The 17,606-nt window shown below is 43.5% G+C and overlaps 1 protein-coding gene across 1 annotated transcript in view; it reads left to right on the top strand.

Moving 5' to 3' along the window:
• The first annotated feature begins 432 nt into the window (after positions 1–432).
• The window catches only part of NPC1L1 (NPC1 like intracellular cholesterol transporter 1), a 311,377-nt gene continuing 294,203 nt past the window's right edge, over positions 433–17,606 (top strand). Inside the window, exons 1-2 of the mRNA XM_069618961.1 lie at positions 433–595; positions 15,694–17,240. Coding sequence (XP_069475062.1) covers positions 545–595; positions 15,694–17,240 — 1,598 coding nt within the window. The 5' untranslated portion in view covers positions 433–544. The remainder of the gene's footprint in view (positions 596–15,693; positions 17,241–17,606) is intronic.

Below are 17,606 nucleotides of genomic sequence, written 5' to 3'. Positions count from 1 at the left end.
GTTGCTAAAACATTGAAGCTATCTTTTCCAGTTACACAAATCTCTATTCTTACTGTTACTGTTCTGTTTATTTAAGGACAGGGGGCTTGAGGACCCAGTGCAGGGCCCTTTTATGAGCACCAAATGTGCACCCTGAGGCACTTCAGTTTGCAGCGTACGCCATACAAGAACGCGTAGTTACTCAGGCAGTATTATAAATAACAGGAACTGAAATATGAAATACTCCTGTAGTACAACTATCCCCAGTTAATATAAAAGCCGCTTTTACAGCCCCGGTGGCTCGGGATTGGTCCCCGCACCGCCCGAGCGCGCTTCCTGCTCTACAGCAGGACATTAGTCGAATAAAGTGTACGCTCACGCTCTCGCCTGGGCATAGCACGCTCGGCAGCCAGGCTCCTGCAGAACCGGGTCCAGCACCGCGACCCCGTCACCTGCCGCGCCCAATACACGGAGCCGGTGGCACCCCTGCCCCAGAGTGGAACTCTCAGGGACGCGGGCTCCCTCGGCGTTTCCCCTAAGGTGCCGGTGGGGGGCACTTTGAAGGATGCAGGGCGTCTCGCGTACGAGGGTGCTGGTCGCTTCCATCCTGTGTTGGGTAAGTACAGCGACAAAGCGCTATTGGAAGCGTTGCGCCCCCGATGCCACGAGAGGACAGACGCACGCGCAGGACTGGGGCCGTGCTAGCTCTCTGGCCACATAACGTGCAAACCATAATGCATTACAGTAGCATCATTTGTGGGACTGTTTGTTGTAGTTTTCGTGTACCACTTTCCTAATGTGTGCCTTTTTTTGGTTGACAAGAGGATTAATGAGGGGCAGCCATGTATGTTGGTCCTACTGGGTGGCTCAGGTGACATGTTGTGTTGTTCAAAGGTATTTGGAAAGTGCCTTGTTCATATTTGGTGCTGGAAATGGAAATGCAGCATTGGGAGATTCAACTAGTTGTTCTGCCCCCACTCTCCCCATTAAATATGCCTCTCAGAAGATCATTCATGAACACCTGGAAAATAACCTACAGGAGGGGTAAACCTAACAAGCTGCCTGCAGAATACCATCATTTCAGAGGCATCCTGAGCAGAGGCTGAAGTGGTCTTCTGGATAGTGTCTCGCCCCAGATCTTAACGACCACAGTTCCAATCCTGGCTAAAGCACTAAAACAAATAAAGGGTGCAAATTGATCCCCCCAGATCCAGATAGACGTTTTTAGCTGGATCCCGAATACGTCCAAATGACAGCACGGTCGCCTATGAAGGTTTGCCGATGTTGGGGGGTTTACGGGGAATGGAAAATTCACAGTTTTAACAACTTTTTTTTCACAGAAAGTGGGGGAGACCCCCCACAACTCGCCCTTCGCCACTCCCCTTTATTGATATTACCCAAACATACCATCTGTGGTAAAAATAAAAAAAGTTGTACAAAATGTGGCTAAAATGCAGTCAATAAAAATTGGCATTCGGCAAAAGTGGGGTATACCACCGGCACAAGAGGTTCCATAGGCGTGAAACTAGTACATAACACACAAAACATGTGTTGCGAGTGCTATTTTGTCACTGCCAGGACTTCAATGCTTTCTTACGAAAATTAGGCTGTATATGTCCTACGAGCAGTGAAAGGTCAAATAGTAGCAGATAAGAACACACTTCTAGCTATTTTTCCTTTCTACACATCACACTTGAACTGGGATCAGAAGCAAAGTCCACTCCAAGTTCAATGCAGTTTCTCCACTTTGTGCGAAGAGCTCCCACTTTTATGAAATGGGTGAAGCTAAAGGCAAATGTTGGCGCCAGATGCTGGAGTGGGGTGACATGAATCCGAGCACAGCAGGGTTTTGTGCTGTAAACAGGAGATTTTAGTCTGGATCTAAGAATGTTTGCCAACTTTATTTTACCGATCTACACTTCTGCCCAATTATTTCACAGCAAAATGTGAGGGAGACCCCCACAAACCCCTTTATGCCCCCGCTTCTATATACCTTACCGCATATTATCAGCTGCATTTTGCAGTAAACAAAAGTGGGAAACACATCTGCAAAAAGTAATTTGACAAAAGCGTAGGTCGGCAAAATTGGGTAATACCTTTAGTTTCTGGTCTAATTGGATCTACCTTTCGGCTCTAATTGTGTTCACACTTTTTTCCACATATTTTAAACATTTATACATTCATTTTTTATTATATATAGCTTTTGTTCTTAACAAGAAAACTGTTTACTTACTGTAGTTAGGCTAAGGGATGCAAACGGTCAAATTTGAAATGTTTGCTTGTCTGACAGATTGGCAGGATTGCCGCTATGTTTAAATTATTAGCTGAACAAATATTATGGTATTAATGAATAACTGCTATCCTCCAACCATTTAAACTTCGAGGATGGGCCCTGGAGGATCAGCTGGAAAGAAACGGCAAATATGAGGTAGCCTTTCATCCATTTCACTGGGACCCACTTTCCCAGCACTGGGCTTTCCTTTCACAAACCAGTGCATTCTGGCATGTGCGTAACGATCAAGCAGGAATACTGCTGATTTAGTAACCGGCAAGGCTGGATTCTAAAGTGTGACACTTGGCAAATCAGTTATCTCTAAGTGGGGTCTTGAATGGAGCCACTTAATTTAATTTCATTATAACCAATGCATTTTTTTTCTCGCACTCCACGCTTTTGGAATGAGCAAAAGGCGTGGCCACACCCACATGCATCTGCTTTCACATGTAACTCGAATGACGCTTTGCACAACACTTCTGCCATAAGAATTTAACTACCTTTCACGACAAAAATTACTGTCTGCTTACACAAACCCACCGGCTTATTTCCCTAGTGTACGTCTGTTAAAATGGCCTGGAAAGTCCCCAAATTACACAGAGGTTCTGGAGCCAGATCAAACCAGACTCAATAACGGAAATGGACCAAGTGCAACGCAAAACCCAGGTTCATTGACATCCAAATAAAGCAGGGACAGCATACAAGCAGAAAATGTTATTGCTCACGACGTGCTCATCAAAAACAAAAGATTATATACTCAATGTTTCTCATAAGTGACCTACTGTAATCTTAATTACAAAAAACAGCGAGTTACAGGGATTGGTTAAGAGAATTGACTACATATACATTCTGTAGGGTACCCCTAATTTATCCTCTTGTCAACTTCTGATTGGATAACAATAATCTGATGGCTCCTCCTGAGACCACCTCTAAATTGATAATACTACAAAAGACATCATCTCTATAATAAACAATTGGTTTGCATAATATGTACTGGGTGGCCTAACATCAGGGGTTCTGAGTGGTGGGCTTCTTACTGACCACCCTTGGCCAACTGACAGCTTGTCAAGACATGCGCCAGACAGGAGTATGGGAGAGAGGTGAACAGACTGCTTTTTCCTTTCAATTAAAAAATATAGAATCCCTCATTTATAGGCCATGAGCCAGGGTGACCCCTTTGTATTTGGCCTTTTGTGGGATCTAGTGTCTGGGTATGCGTGTAGGGAGTAAGGCAGGTGTCTTATCTGTGTTCATTGCTAATTAATAGACAGTGTTCTTCAATTATGAGTCATGTGTCATGGAACCATTCTTGGATTTATTTTAAAGTGTATTTATTGGTATTTTAACTAATATCACTGCAAATGTAATGGTTTCTCTTACCACTGGGGACACTTTTGAGCTATTCTTCATAGAATCTTTGGTTTATAGTCGTCCTGTACCTGGCTTACAAAGGCTAGTTGTTCTCTCAATTAATCTTAAGCATATATGGCTCAAGTCTTGGGAATCGTTATCTCGTGCTTTCACTGCAACGTTCCTATCCTCCCTTATTCATGGTGACCTTGGCTTGGGTTGCTAGCTACCGTCTGAGATTTGCACAGGTCTGTATTTTGTTATTAAAGAATTTGGAGTCCTTGTGAAGCCTTGAGGCCTTTCGTTTACTTGGAAGTGGGTTGTGGCTTCATTTTGAAAAAGATGGCTGCCCGTTACTGATGCGTTTCTATGTAACTGCACTATATCTCATGCTGTTTATGTTGTATTCAGCTTTTTATACATTGCTTATGTTAGATTTCTTCATTTCTTTATGGATGCCATGTTAATATTCTTCATGTATAAATGCATATGTTACCTAGTGTTCGCGTCCTTTATGTTGAGTGCACATCTGCTTCGTTTCTTGTCCATGCACATGTATTATTTCATTGTCAGTTAGTTTATTCTTGCCATCTTTAGCTTAGATCGTGTCCATCTCCTGTTGTACCTGCCTGGGATATCAGCGGTACGGTTGCTTTAGTGAGTAATGTTTCTCACCTGTGCAGTATTGGGGAGGGGCAGTAGCTATGGATGACATAATCATCTGTCTCCCAACACATCTCTCTGCCCATACACATGCCAATTAGATATGGGTGGCTAGCAGGGACTCAATCAAGTCCTCATAACTTTTAATGGCCATTATACAAACATGCATACTAGCACCTCCCAACATTTCCCATACTTCGGGCCCTCTGAGGGCTTTCAACCTGCAGTACGTTTGGACCATACGCATGGTGAAAGGTGCTATACAAATGACGAAATTAAATTAAATGTACCTCAGATTGTACATTTGGGTAATGTAAATATGTAAAGGTAACCATGTGCCTTCTAGTACTGTGGGTTAGATAGCTCAGAGTGTTAAGATCTCTCCTCTGGTATATGTGTGCATGCTTTAGTCACAGGCTTTGCCCAGACCACAGTCAGATCTTAGTTAAGTTATCTGGTAGCAAAGACCCTACAACCGTAAGAGTGAAGCAATGCCTGATGTCCATCAAATTACTTAAACATAAATCCTGACAAGACAGGGGTACTGGATGTTAATGAAGCATGCAGTCAACCATCTGGGGATCACTTTTGACTATGAACTGTCCGTAAAGTGCCAGGTTTCACTGGTCTCCATGCCCTGTTCTTTTCCACTTTAGGAGACTAAAGACTCTTCTCCTGCTGCTGACCATTATCAGGATATGGCAATGAATAACCATGTCCCTTCTTGGTTAGACTTTAATAATAGCGTTACTTTAAGACTATCAGTTAAATTTCTCGGAGGTCTATGAAGATTACAAAATGCTGTGGTAGGGATGCTGCTCATGTTAAAATCGAGTATATTTCCTGGGATCAGCTCTCTTCACACAGGCTTCCTCTGAAAAAGCAAATCATTTTCAAAACCACTTGCCTCGTCCATTAAACCTTAAAGGCTACTAATCCAACGTTTCTTTCACATAAACTACAATGCCACTGTCCACGCAACCTCCTAAGATCTCACTTTGATTGAACAATACTAGTTCCGTCCCATAGAAGAGAGATATTCAGAGGTTGCTCCTACTTTTCGTTTACAGCAAAACAATGGAACTCTCTTCCTCCTTTGCTGTGAATGGAGAAGGACTTGTTGAACATCATGAAATGCTCCCGACCTATCTGTTTAATCGTCAGTGATTATTGCTATGCAATGACACTTACCTTCACGCCACTGCTTACTTAACCTACAGCGCCAAAGTGCCCTGGGTACAGTGGATTGAGCCCTTTATCTTTTTGAGGTTGCTAAATTGAGTACCACTGAGTTGCGTCATGACAACACTTACTATCAAGCACCAGATTTAAGTGTGTTTATGTTGTGCACTGCGTGGATGGTAAATATTAATGATGCCGAGTCTCAATAACATGTCACCCCATACTCATCCCATCCTGGTTTCATTCAAAATGGTCTTACACAGAGCAACTTGTGGCCAAGTATATGCAATTATATGTCGGGAATAACCCTCACAATGGGTGTAGTTAATACAGTACAACCCAAAGGGGACAAATGATCAGTGAAGAGACTTACCAATGCAATATGCATCTGATGGAGCTCTCAAGTTCGCCCATCTGAGGCATGAGTAGCTCGTACAGTCCTCATTTATTTCATTGCATTTTGGGGCTTATAATGCTGCATTTTGATTATCGAAAGATAAAAACTCAATAACTGCAGTGCAAAGAATATGATATGAACTCCAGAGGTCTGCCACCCAAAGCTATCTAGATGTTTTTAACTACAACTCGCATGATCCTTCACCACTGACTATGCGCTTATGGGTGTTGTCACCATTGACTATGCACTTATGGGTGTTGATGTCACCACTGACTATGCACTTATGGGTGTTGATGTCCAGAAGAACCAGAGAGCCAAAGGTTGCAGCACAGGAGCTAGGCTATTCTTGCATGCAGTACCATGGATCAATGCAATAGTTCCCATCTCGCCTCAGCAATTGACATGGTTTACATGGCTTGTTGGGCTTACTTTTAAAGGACGGCACCACTTTTGTCGCAAAACATACTTTTCTTGGGCATTGTAATTTTGCTTTTTTTAATGTTTTGCCAGAACCTCCAAATGGCTTTCGTTCATCAACGCACATCCAATTCGGATAGTAGGTATTGTCACTCCATACATCTCAGTCAGACTAGTGCAGGTTCACTGAGAAGTTTTTTGTAACTCAAGTTCTAACATTGCTTAAAGATTTAAACAGCTTTTTCAGGTATTTTGAATTGAAGGGTAGCTATAACATAGGCAAAGAACAGGCAACTGCTCCTCTGTATCGTGAGCAAGGCTACCCTACTGCTCCCAAGTCACTGAAATACACCATGCAGTATAAGCCTTTGGGCAGGACCAAAATATCCTATTCTTTAAAGGTATGTGCCTAACTTTTCATCTCCTGGCATAGGTGGACTATGGCTTGGAACCGTGCATATATTAATGCTACAGTGTCTCTCCAGGATCAATCAACTGGTCTTACCGTCTTACTGATCTTTTATATGGATAGCATATCATATTTGCCTTTGCTTTAAACACAGAAAGGTGCTGTTATTTTAAGATGGAACAATGTTCACCTAGTCCACATTTCTTTCATTTGCCAGATTCCGTGTAACTATCCATTGGTGATCCAAGGGAAGACAACTATTTAATCACAACTTAATTTAATCTTATTCTGTAGAAGTCAGATAACACTTTAATTTCTTTTTCCAAATGAGAAGGCAAGAATGATCTTTTCCCTGCTCTTACTGGGTGGGTGTGGGGTTCTTCCGTTAGCATATGGGGTATTGGTGTGGGACACCAAATTCACAGTTGACGCTGAAGAACCAGAATTTATAGCAAAAGAGCAGGAAGACCTCCCACAAATCTCTTCAACCTAGGACTGCCTCAAAGGGTGAACACTAGTATTTTTGAGTGGAGTAAGACTCTGGTTTTCATCATATCTGAGTGCTTTCAAGCATCCCGACAAGTTGCAGCAAAGTAACATTTGAACTACATGAGTAGGGTCTTGAGTCCAAAAAACATTTCATGAAATGACTGGGGGCCTGGCTGACGGGAACCTCCAACATCCCCTGATCGAATATCTAGAAATATAATCAGGTTCTGTCATTTGCTTGCCCCGTCTCTCACAAAGGGTGTCACGAGAACCCATTTTTGCCCGGAGATCAATAATACATACATCATTAGATCAAGTAATCAGGATACCATGCAGAGATTATTTACAAATGGAAACACATCCTTGCACTACATTCATGAATAAGGTACTTACCACACACTGCCATCTTCTAGATCCAACCCAACCTCATACGCCCCCAGAAACAAAACAGGCCAGATACCAGTCTGCTGGGTTATAAATAAGGACCCTAAATGCCAAAGAGATAGAACAACTTAATCTGTTAAAAATTCAGTTATTACTTAATCAAAGAGCATGAATGCTAAAGCCATCTCCAAAAATATTTCTATTTATAATGCTTTGTATACACTGACTGTGCACATCTCCTATGGCTCATACATAATGTGGCCACTGAGAAAGTGTGGCTTACTGCATAACACACTTCTGAAAACGAAACAATTTTAATAAATTAGGTTAAAAAAGAAAACAAAAATAATGTTTGAGTCCAGTCACCTCTGCAAAATTACGATTTCATAAGACAAAGCACATGAAAAAAAACATATACACATAAGTAAGTACAGATGAACCAAATAGTCAATACAAAGAATCCTCTGGATTTTCTGAAATACCATATGCTTTATTCCAAAATGTTTCAGTCCCCCTTCAACAGCTATAGGATCTTCTTCAGGGATGATGTTGCAGTGGCTTGAAACAGTAGGTTTATTTCTAAGGGTTGCAGTGGCTTGGGTCAGTGTGTTTATGTAAAACAGTAGAGAAAACTAGAACAGGTGTAATGATAAATGGGGGCATATGTGGTATATACAAAAATGTGTATTTATTGTCTACACTACAATGTCTCCATTATAAATTCAAGACTACGAATAGCAGATTTACAGGTTTTTGAAGGTCTCATGCTTGTGACTGGTGGAGTATCTTTAAACTAGAAGTGCTTTTGGCTAAAGAGCAAATACCTGCCTCATACCATGACCCGGACTTGTTTGTTTGCATACTTGCACCAGTCCCTTATGCTTACTCCACTACACACAGAATTGAAGGGACAGAATGCAGAGGAAAAAGACAATCTGGACTGGTTTGATCAGCTCACCACTGAGTCCGTCAATTATTTCTACTTTGATTTAATCAGACCTTAATTTCCGAACAGATTTTCAAAGCGTAGTCTCTCTCTAAAAGTATTTCATCATTAGAGATAGTGAAGGATACTTCCTTATGAACCTCTGAGGCTTTCCCCCCAATTGTTTCTATTTCAACTGCACAGATTAAGAGACGAATTCTGTATAAATGATGAGCTTTATACAGCCTGTAAGAGGGCATTTCACAGAAGCATGTTGCAAACTAACAATGAAAATTGAGCATGTGACGAGTTTGTGTTTGAAAATCTGTAGGTCACCGAGTAAACTGATCCTTCATGATAACCCCGTAAACCGAGTAAACTGATCCTTCATGATAACCCCGTAAACCTTATGTCCATAATATTCTGAACGAGCTCTCCTGGACCCGTCCCCTATCTTTGCTGCTCAAGCAGCAGATTAATTGCCCTTTTACCTTCTGTGTTGCAAATTGTAGTAATCAGAGCTAGTTCTTCATAGCATAAAGGACATTGGCAAGGGTTATCAAGCAATCGGCTTGTCACTGAATTCTATCTTTATTTGATTTTTGGTTTTCTGCACAGTCCGACTATTAAATTAAAGAGCTGGTTGTTGTGTGGCTACCAGGAATGCTGTTTCAGTTTGGCAAAGAGTTACATAGGGCGGGTGTAGTCTGGGGGTGGATTTCAAACATTGGCTGGCAAGTTTGGCTCAGCCGCACCGCCCTGTTCCCTGAACAGAGGAAGGGAGCGTATGCTGCCTCAGACTGACCAGGTGCTGTGTTGAATACCTAGCACCATGCTTAGTACCATATTACCTATGCAAGCAGGGTGCAATCAGCTCCTTTGCCAGGTTGCAGAAACCAGTATTCTACCATTGCAGATCACTGTACACGGTGGGCTCTGCTTCGGGATGGTCGGTGGGCACTACAACTGTGGGGTGCCCAATATCAGGAAGGTCACCTCACAGCTCTGTGACAAACAAGGAAGCCACTGCCGTGTCAATGTGGTCCCACTCATATCATGTGGCTTTCTCCAGCAGAGAGACATTAACGTTCTTCAGATCGGCTCTCTGTCCCTGATTCATTATATACAATATAAAATATGCAGCTGCAGTCTGTTCAGCCATCTGGCTTCAGTTAGAACCCTTGTGAGTGGGATTTACAAGCCGCACATTGAGGTACATGAACAAGCCCATGGTCATGGCCAGCCGATCGAGCCAAAACTGGTATGACAAGGCGCAGAATGACCATGCAGGCAGCAAGTTTCAAAAGGGTGCTTGGCACATCTGAAATGTTAGTGCCATTACAGTAAAGACTGAATAAGGAGAATGGCCTCTTGAGAGGGAAGAGACAGAGAACGTCCTACCAGAAGGCTAGTGCAGCCAAGAGGGAAGTAGTGCAGCCCTCAAAATAGCAAAGGCCAGCTTGAGCCCACAGGCTCTACTAAACATGTAGCTCATCTGAGATCTGAGGTTAAGGACACACAGAGGAAGGAAGAGGCTGCCTTGCAGGCCTCTATCATTTGAACAGGACTGTCACGGAACAGAAGAGTATCATACCAATTGGCAAGATTGTACAATTAACTCATTCTTCCTGTCCAGCGGGTGGGGAAGCCAAGGTCATGGGTAGAGGTGGGCAGCCAAGCAGCTGGAACTAGTATCCGGTGGGTGTCAGAAGTGCAGCACCAATAGTAGTGGTTCCCACATGATTGGTTGCACAAAAATTGCGACAGGTTGTCAGGGAATGCATGGGTCTGCCCGATGGTGAGGGGTTTTTCTTCCTCCATCCTTTTTTTCGCAATCCAATCAGGACTGTATAAATGCAGATAAAGAAGTACAATCTCTGACACTAAAAGGGGCATTAGCAGGGCTTTAAGTGGGGTAAGAAATCGAGAGGGGGCCCTCATTTGGGGGCGTGGCTTCTGCGAGGGGCGTGGCCTAAAAAGCACGCAAATCGTAAGGTCTGCACACAAATATATATACATGTTATATATCTGTGTGCGTACCTTACTATGGTTTGTGTACTTTGCAGGCCATCTTTTCTAAACATAGAAATATGTTACATATGTTACATATTTCTATGTTTAGAAAAGATGGCCTGCAAAGTACACAAACCATAGTAAGGTACGCACACAGATATATAACATGTATATATATTTGTGTGCGTACCTTACGGTTTGCCTAGTTTTCAGGCCATGTTTTCGGGTTTATAAAAGATGGCTTTGAAAGTACACAATTCAAGCCATCTTTTATAAAGCTTTGACTACGGACAAAATTGTCCGTCGGCAAAGCTTTATAAAAGATAGCTTGAAATGTGTACTTTCAAAGCCATCTTTTATAAACCTCGAAATATGTCGAGGAATCCCCAGGTTCGCCGAGGGTTAAAGACGCCTCGGCGACCTGGGGAAACAAAGGAACAGTAACTGCCTCTGATGACCCCTCGCGCGAGGGGTCACCAGAGGCAGTTACTATGACTGACAGAAATGGCAGCCAGGCACAGCATCGCTGTGGTTGGCTGCCGCTTCTGTCAGCTAGCCTGACTTCATGGCAGGCGCATCTCCCGTCGCGGCTGCGGCCGCGACGGGATAATGCATCCTGCCAATGTTGCGTGCGGTGGGACTGTGGGCCGGGCCCCGGCTCAGCCCCACTTTTTGGAGACTGCCGGGGCCCGGCCCCGGCCCACTTAAAGCACTGGGCATTAGTGTCTATGATGCAGCACCAGCACCACAGAAGAAACCAAAAGTCAGCCCTGTAATGCAGATCTGTCAATTCAAAATGGGTGGCATATCACCTCTTCAAGATGGAGGGCATTCACATGCTCACAGATATCCTGCTGCTGGGAGATGTTAGTACATCTGGACCTGCAGGATGCATAACTCTCAATTCCTTTCCGCATTGTTGCTTCGTACAATTTCAATGGACATGAGAGTTCCGGGAATTTATGAGCTTGTCCTTCGAGCTTTTATCAGCACCTTGGTGCTTTACAAAGCCTCATAAAGCCAGTGGCAGCGTCTCTTGGAGATCGTGTAGTACGTATGGTTATATATCTGGCTGACATGATTCTTATGTCTCAGGACAAAGTCTCTAGTACAAGGGGTGCACATGGTAGTATTTCCTCTGCAGTACTTTGGGTTTCTGGTTAACTGGGAACAATCAGAACTGATCCCTTCACAGGTGATGGAATTCATTGGATTGCCGATAGACACAGTGGATCTCAAGCTATGGTAAGCAAATTCCCACACATAGGTTCTAGTTCTCCTCCTGTCTTCGATACAGTAAATTTTTCCAGGCCCTTTACAATATGGAGCTCTGCAAAAGCTATTTTCGGTTGAGCACCAGACATCATAATAGAGTCAGACGCAAGCAGGCGAGTATGCTTGCTGTGTTTTATTAACCACAAGAGGTAAATAGTCCCTGATGGAGGTAAAACTAAACATAAATTGCTTGCCCAAGGGCGGAGTAGGCTCTTGCATTCCGTTGAAGATGGACAATGTCTCTGCGGACAATAACATCAGCCACATTGGGGGGACACAATCAAAACTACTACTGGAATTAGTGAAGGGCTTCTGGCATTATCACCTGCAGAGGCGCATAGCAGTACATTGTGGGATTATAGACCATCATAGAAGACAAGAATTCTAGGTACCTCATGCATTCCAATACTTGAAGCTGTACAAGGGGATTTTCAGCCAACTGCTGCTGCGACAGGGGCCCTTGAAGACAGATTTCTTTTCATCACGTCTGAATTCCCAGATTCCTTGATTCTTTAGCTAGAAGTCAAGCCTTGTAGCAATTCTCTTGAATGCATTTCCGGAGGCGTGCATTCCTGGGACAAACAACTCCTTCCTCTTGTTCGCAATGATAGCACAGACTTTAGCCAACCCAGAGGAGAGAATGCAAAGCTAGTGGTGTTGTGCCTTTTTGGACAGTGCAAGTATATGGATTCTCTAATACCAGTCCCTCAGAGCACATTACTGCTGAGACTATCATTTCATATCAGAACAGACAAGTCATCTTCGCCCGTTGGTGAATGAAAGGTTTTCTGACCTCAATAGCATGGAGGATTTCAGGGCACAGGGTAGTCCCACATGCCTTTTGGGTAAGGCTGAAAAGCTCATTAGGGAATGGCGGACTGCCTCCGCCTTCCATGTGGTAAATCTTGGACATTTACCACATGTTGGTCAAACATTTCATCCAGGCAGAGCAAAGTGGAAGGAATTCCAGTGGGGGAAGGTTATTAGTGCACAGATAGCCCAAAGACCTACCTAATGTCACACTGCAACTGTTCAATAGTTCACCGTTTGGGATGTAACAATTGTGTTGGAATGTTCCCGGATTTGGATGATCTTTTCCTGTAAGTGTACTACCTGCTATGCCTGATCTCCTGTCATAGAATGTCATATGGACTGGTGGGGAGGGTATACTCGCCGGAAGCAGCGATACGGCACATTTCATGACGCATGAAGTGCACCTCCAAAGTTATCATATACCTGGCATTCATAGATCATTCCAAGTTGTGCATACTGTGCTGTCTGAAGGCTTATTAGAATGCAGCAGCGAATTCACACAGATAGACTCAGCCAATTCTATGGAACCAATTTATTAAAAAGATGTTCTAGCTCAGCCAATTCTAGAGCAGTTTGTTCTTTTACTCTAGCTCATTGTGTATTCTGGATCGTATCACAAGCGGATATTGACATGTCCCGATGAGAAGTGCTATGACGCCTAAAGGAGTCCACGTAGGTGTTCGTTGGGAGGACATAATGAGAACTACAGATTGGTCAGGGCACTTAGTGATTAGGAATAATTTTTTTAAGTCCAAACATCAGTTGGCGGTGGTAAGTAAGTTTAAAAAGAGCATTATTTATCTACACAAAACTGTCCAGCAGTGCACAGGTCTGGGTGATAGAACATCACTTTTTATACAGCGCTTCATGTCACATTCATCCCACTTCTAAGCAGTGTATTAATCATTGTTATTGCCCAATTTGATGGTCTAGTCTTGATATACAACAGAGAATGTATCATTTCCAGACTTACTACTACAGGAAAGTCTTAATTCCATTAAGGACATGGAGGCAGCATTATCCCACCCTCCCACCAGAATAAATGGCATTTGAAGTGACCGGCAAGCGCTCTGCGTGTATACATCTCGCAGTGTTACTATTGTTAAACTACTATCTCTACATTTGGAATACTGCTAATATACAATGGACTGTTGTTGCAAAATGTTTATGCTACCCTCTCTACCGAATAGTGACAATGCTCGAATGGCATTTCTGTGGTTCTTTCTTCATAGACAGTTGGCGGATGCGCTGCACCTGGCAGCAGTGAAAGAGGATGAGGGGGACCTTGTTCACTATAGTATGGGCGTAAGGTTCATATGATTAGCAGGAATGATAACGTGACATTGTGTTTGATAATGTACAGGTTTCCACATTACCATGGCAAATGAAGTAGCGGCGTGGAGGTGCAGAGTTTTAGAAAACGTTGATGTTTGAGCTTCAATAAACAAATCCCTTAAGTGCTAAGGCCGAGTATGTGCGTCCTGAATTCCCATAGTAAATCAGTGTCGTTTCCGCCTACTAACGCAGTTTACCGGGGTCTAGCTGTAACTGGGGTCCCAGGATCTGTCTGCGGTAGGCATTTACTCTTGCTATCAAGGGTCCCAGCCCAGTTTTTTTTTCACTCATCACTTACGCAACTGTCACAAGCAGAACTATTGTACATGTTTCGTTTTTACACCTTCATTCTTTTCCATTCTTTATCTCTATTTCATTATTTACTGAAGCGGACCAGGCCGCAAAAGTCAGTACCGTACCTGATACCTCCATTTGTTGCTTTCTCCCCTCTAGTACAGCACCTTTACCTTTGGTACTTCATTTGGGTGAACCGTCATTTATACCTTCATATTTTAAATGTACATATAGAGAACTCTTAGTAACACACAGGCTTAGCGTGTTGAAAGCAAGGATATACTTGTTGCAAGATGGCCAAGATGTCTTTGGGAGATCCACCATTAATAGGTTAGAGGGGGAATATAGGCAACGCTGTTAGCAGACTGTTCTGTTGGCCTACAAGCTACGTTAAGAATGGTAATGTGACAGGATTATCTATCTGGGAGGACCAGCTTTCATAGCAGCAACTGACCCTGTTTAATGGTGGGAAGTTCCTTTTAAATCATCGGGATTATATTTTACAGGACTCATCTTCTTTTACTTTACCAAAGTCTGGCCTCGCCCAAGTGCCCACAGGGATCCCGGGAGACTGAACTCCCTCCAGAGGCTCTGAGGACCGTAATAGTTCCCCGTCTCTCCCTTTGGGGTAGCCTAAGGGGGACCCCTAGAGCCAAGCAGTCATTGTTGATTCTAAAAGCCTTCAAGGGGATTGTTGCCTGCCTGCTGGTGAGCCCCACTGCAGTCTCCACAGGAAATCATGTCATTCTGGAACACACAAGCCTAGCCATGGGGATAACCTTTCTGGCCTCGAGGAGACAGGTCCAGTGCCTCCCTTTCACAATCTAAATGCCTTGCGCCTGGAAGGTGTAATCCTCTGGACTGTGCTCAGACATATTTAGTAAACCCAGAAGCAATTAGTGATCCCCCAATGTATTCCTAGTACTAACCCATGTGATTTAATGAAGGTAAAAAAGACTGACATTTGAAAATTGACAGAAATATGCTGTAAAAAGGTTAGAGAGATAGTGGCCCTCCGAGAGAGAAAGACTGACAGACAAGACAGACAGAATAAAGATGACATCCTCAAGCTCTGTTGATGGTACTCTTTCATCTTGCTTACACACCGCAGAAACTTTTTTGCTTTGTTTGTTATCTCTGGAAACAGATCTCTAGTATATTTGGAATGTTTGTTGTTGTCATGGAGTCCATTTTTTATGCTCAATGTACTTTACTATCTAAGTAGATGTTATGATTTCATAGAAACCGCGCTATGGCAAGAAAAGCTCCCCTGCAGCTCTGCATGTGCAGGTGGCAGCAAAACATGCCTTGTGTCCAGAGTAATTGCCCTCGAACAAAATCGCCCATCTATGCAAATTTAGGTTTTGATATATCCTCAAATTGGGCAAACGAGTGGTGTACGCACGAAAGTTGTGCAATTATTTACCATGATGCGTCCAGCGTGTGAACCAGAACGGAATTCTAATGTCTTCTTCATCTTTTTCTCTTTGAAACAGGTTGTGACAGCTGCGGAAATCCACCAGGAAGGGTACTGTTCCTTTTATGATGAATGTGGGAAAAACCCCGAGATCACAAACGCTCTCATTCCCCCCATTGTGCCCTGTGTATCCAACACCCCCGCACGGAGGATTGAATCATCGTTGCACCTCAACAAGCTGAAGAGCATTTGCCCAATGCTCTTTGTCAATGACAATGACACCCATGCCTGTTGCTCCTACAAGCAGCTCGTGAGCATTGAGAAGAGCTTCACACTTTCCAAAGTCATCCTGAGCCGCTGCCCATCCTGTGCAGAGAACTTTGCCAATATTTATTGCCAGAACACATGCAGTCCAAACCAGAGCCAGTTTATCAATGTCACTAGAACTTTTCAAAGAAACGAAACTGGCACCCCCATAGACGCTGTACTAAGCTATCAATGCTATTACAAAAAGGCCTTTGCTGATGAGTCCTTTGACTCATGCAAAAATGTACGGTTGCCAGCCACAGGAGGTTATGCCATAGCTGCCATGTGTGGCAAGTATGGTTCCAAGTTTTGCAACAGTAAAAGGTGGTTGGATTTCCAAGGTGATATAAGCAACGGTTTGGCCCCGCTGGAAATTGATTTCAGGTTAATAGAGAACGACAGCCCTATTGGTGAAGGTCTTTTGCCACATTACAGCAAGGTCTGGAATTGCAATGAGAGCACCGGCTCAGAGGCAAATGCATGCTCATGCCAAGACTGCAAAGAGTCCTGTCCAAAGATCACAGCACCACAACCGGAACCAGAGTCCTTTAGGATTGGCACAAATGATGGAGTCCTGGTGATTTCCTTAATTGTGTTCTTCACACTGACTCTCATTTTTCTGGGGTTCCTGTGTACAAGATGCATCCAACGGTGCATGCAGCCAAAAGATAAAACTACAAAATTGATACTAGTCAGGAAGGAGGACATCACATGCTCTGAAAAGCTAAGCCTCAGCAGCCACAAGATTTTGGGGATGTTATTCAGGAAGTGGGGGACGTTGGTTGCTTCTTACCCAAAGACAGTCCTCTTTTCGTCCACTGTTATTGTGGTCATTCTCTCACTTGGGCTGATCTTCATTGAGTTGACCACTGACCCTGTAGAACTCTGGTCAGGGCCCAAAAGTAGAGCCCGCAAGGAGAAAGATTTCCACGACGCAAACTTTGGGCCCTTCTTTCGGACAAACCAGCTCATCATCACAGTGGCCAACCGCTCCAGTTACCAGTACAACTCCCTCTTCTTTGGCCAACAGAACTTTAGTGGTATCTTGTCCAAGGACATCTTGCTGGAGATGCTGGAGCTACAGACCAGCATACAGAACATCATGGTCTATTCCAGCAAGTACAATAGGACTATAACACTGAAAGATGTCTGCTATGCCCCCTTGAATCCTGATAACCCCAGCAGCACCGACTGCTGCGTGAACAGCCTCATGCAGTATTTCCAGAACAACAAGACTAGGTTTGACCTTGTTGTCACACAGACCATATCAGGCCAGAAAGGCACTGTAGACTGGAGAGACCACTTCTTGTACTGTGTCAAGTGAGTTATATTCCATTGTGATTTATAGACATTTGCAGTAACCTGCAATAATAGGAATGTCAAAAGATTAAGGAAACTATTTGCAAAAGCGACCCAACTTTCATGAGGACAAGTGATACAATCATAAGTGACATAACCCTCTGTTTTTTATAAGAAAAATGAAATCTGGGGGTGTTACTATCTGGTGGGGGGTAACTTGATGGGAACTACATGTAAGCCTTATTGTTGGGTTGAATTTCAAATTGAACGTCTAGCTCTGGTGGCATTGTGAAAACTGAAAAGATGGGTGGACCCATAGTAAACTCTCCTGACAGGCCAAGGCTTTTGAAGCCTTCTAGATGTACCAGACTGCTCTGAGGTAAGCCA

This window comes from Ambystoma mexicanum, chromosome 10, assembly GCF_040938575.1.
Source record: "Ambystoma mexicanum isolate Mex_15411 chromosome 10, UKY_AmexF1_1, whole genome shotgun sequence".
Classification (NCBI taxonomy): domain Eukaryota; kingdom Metazoa; phylum Chordata; class Amphibia; order Caudata; family Ambystomatidae; genus Ambystoma; species Ambystoma mexicanum.
This window is presented reverse-complemented; position numbering and strand designations above follow the sequence as displayed.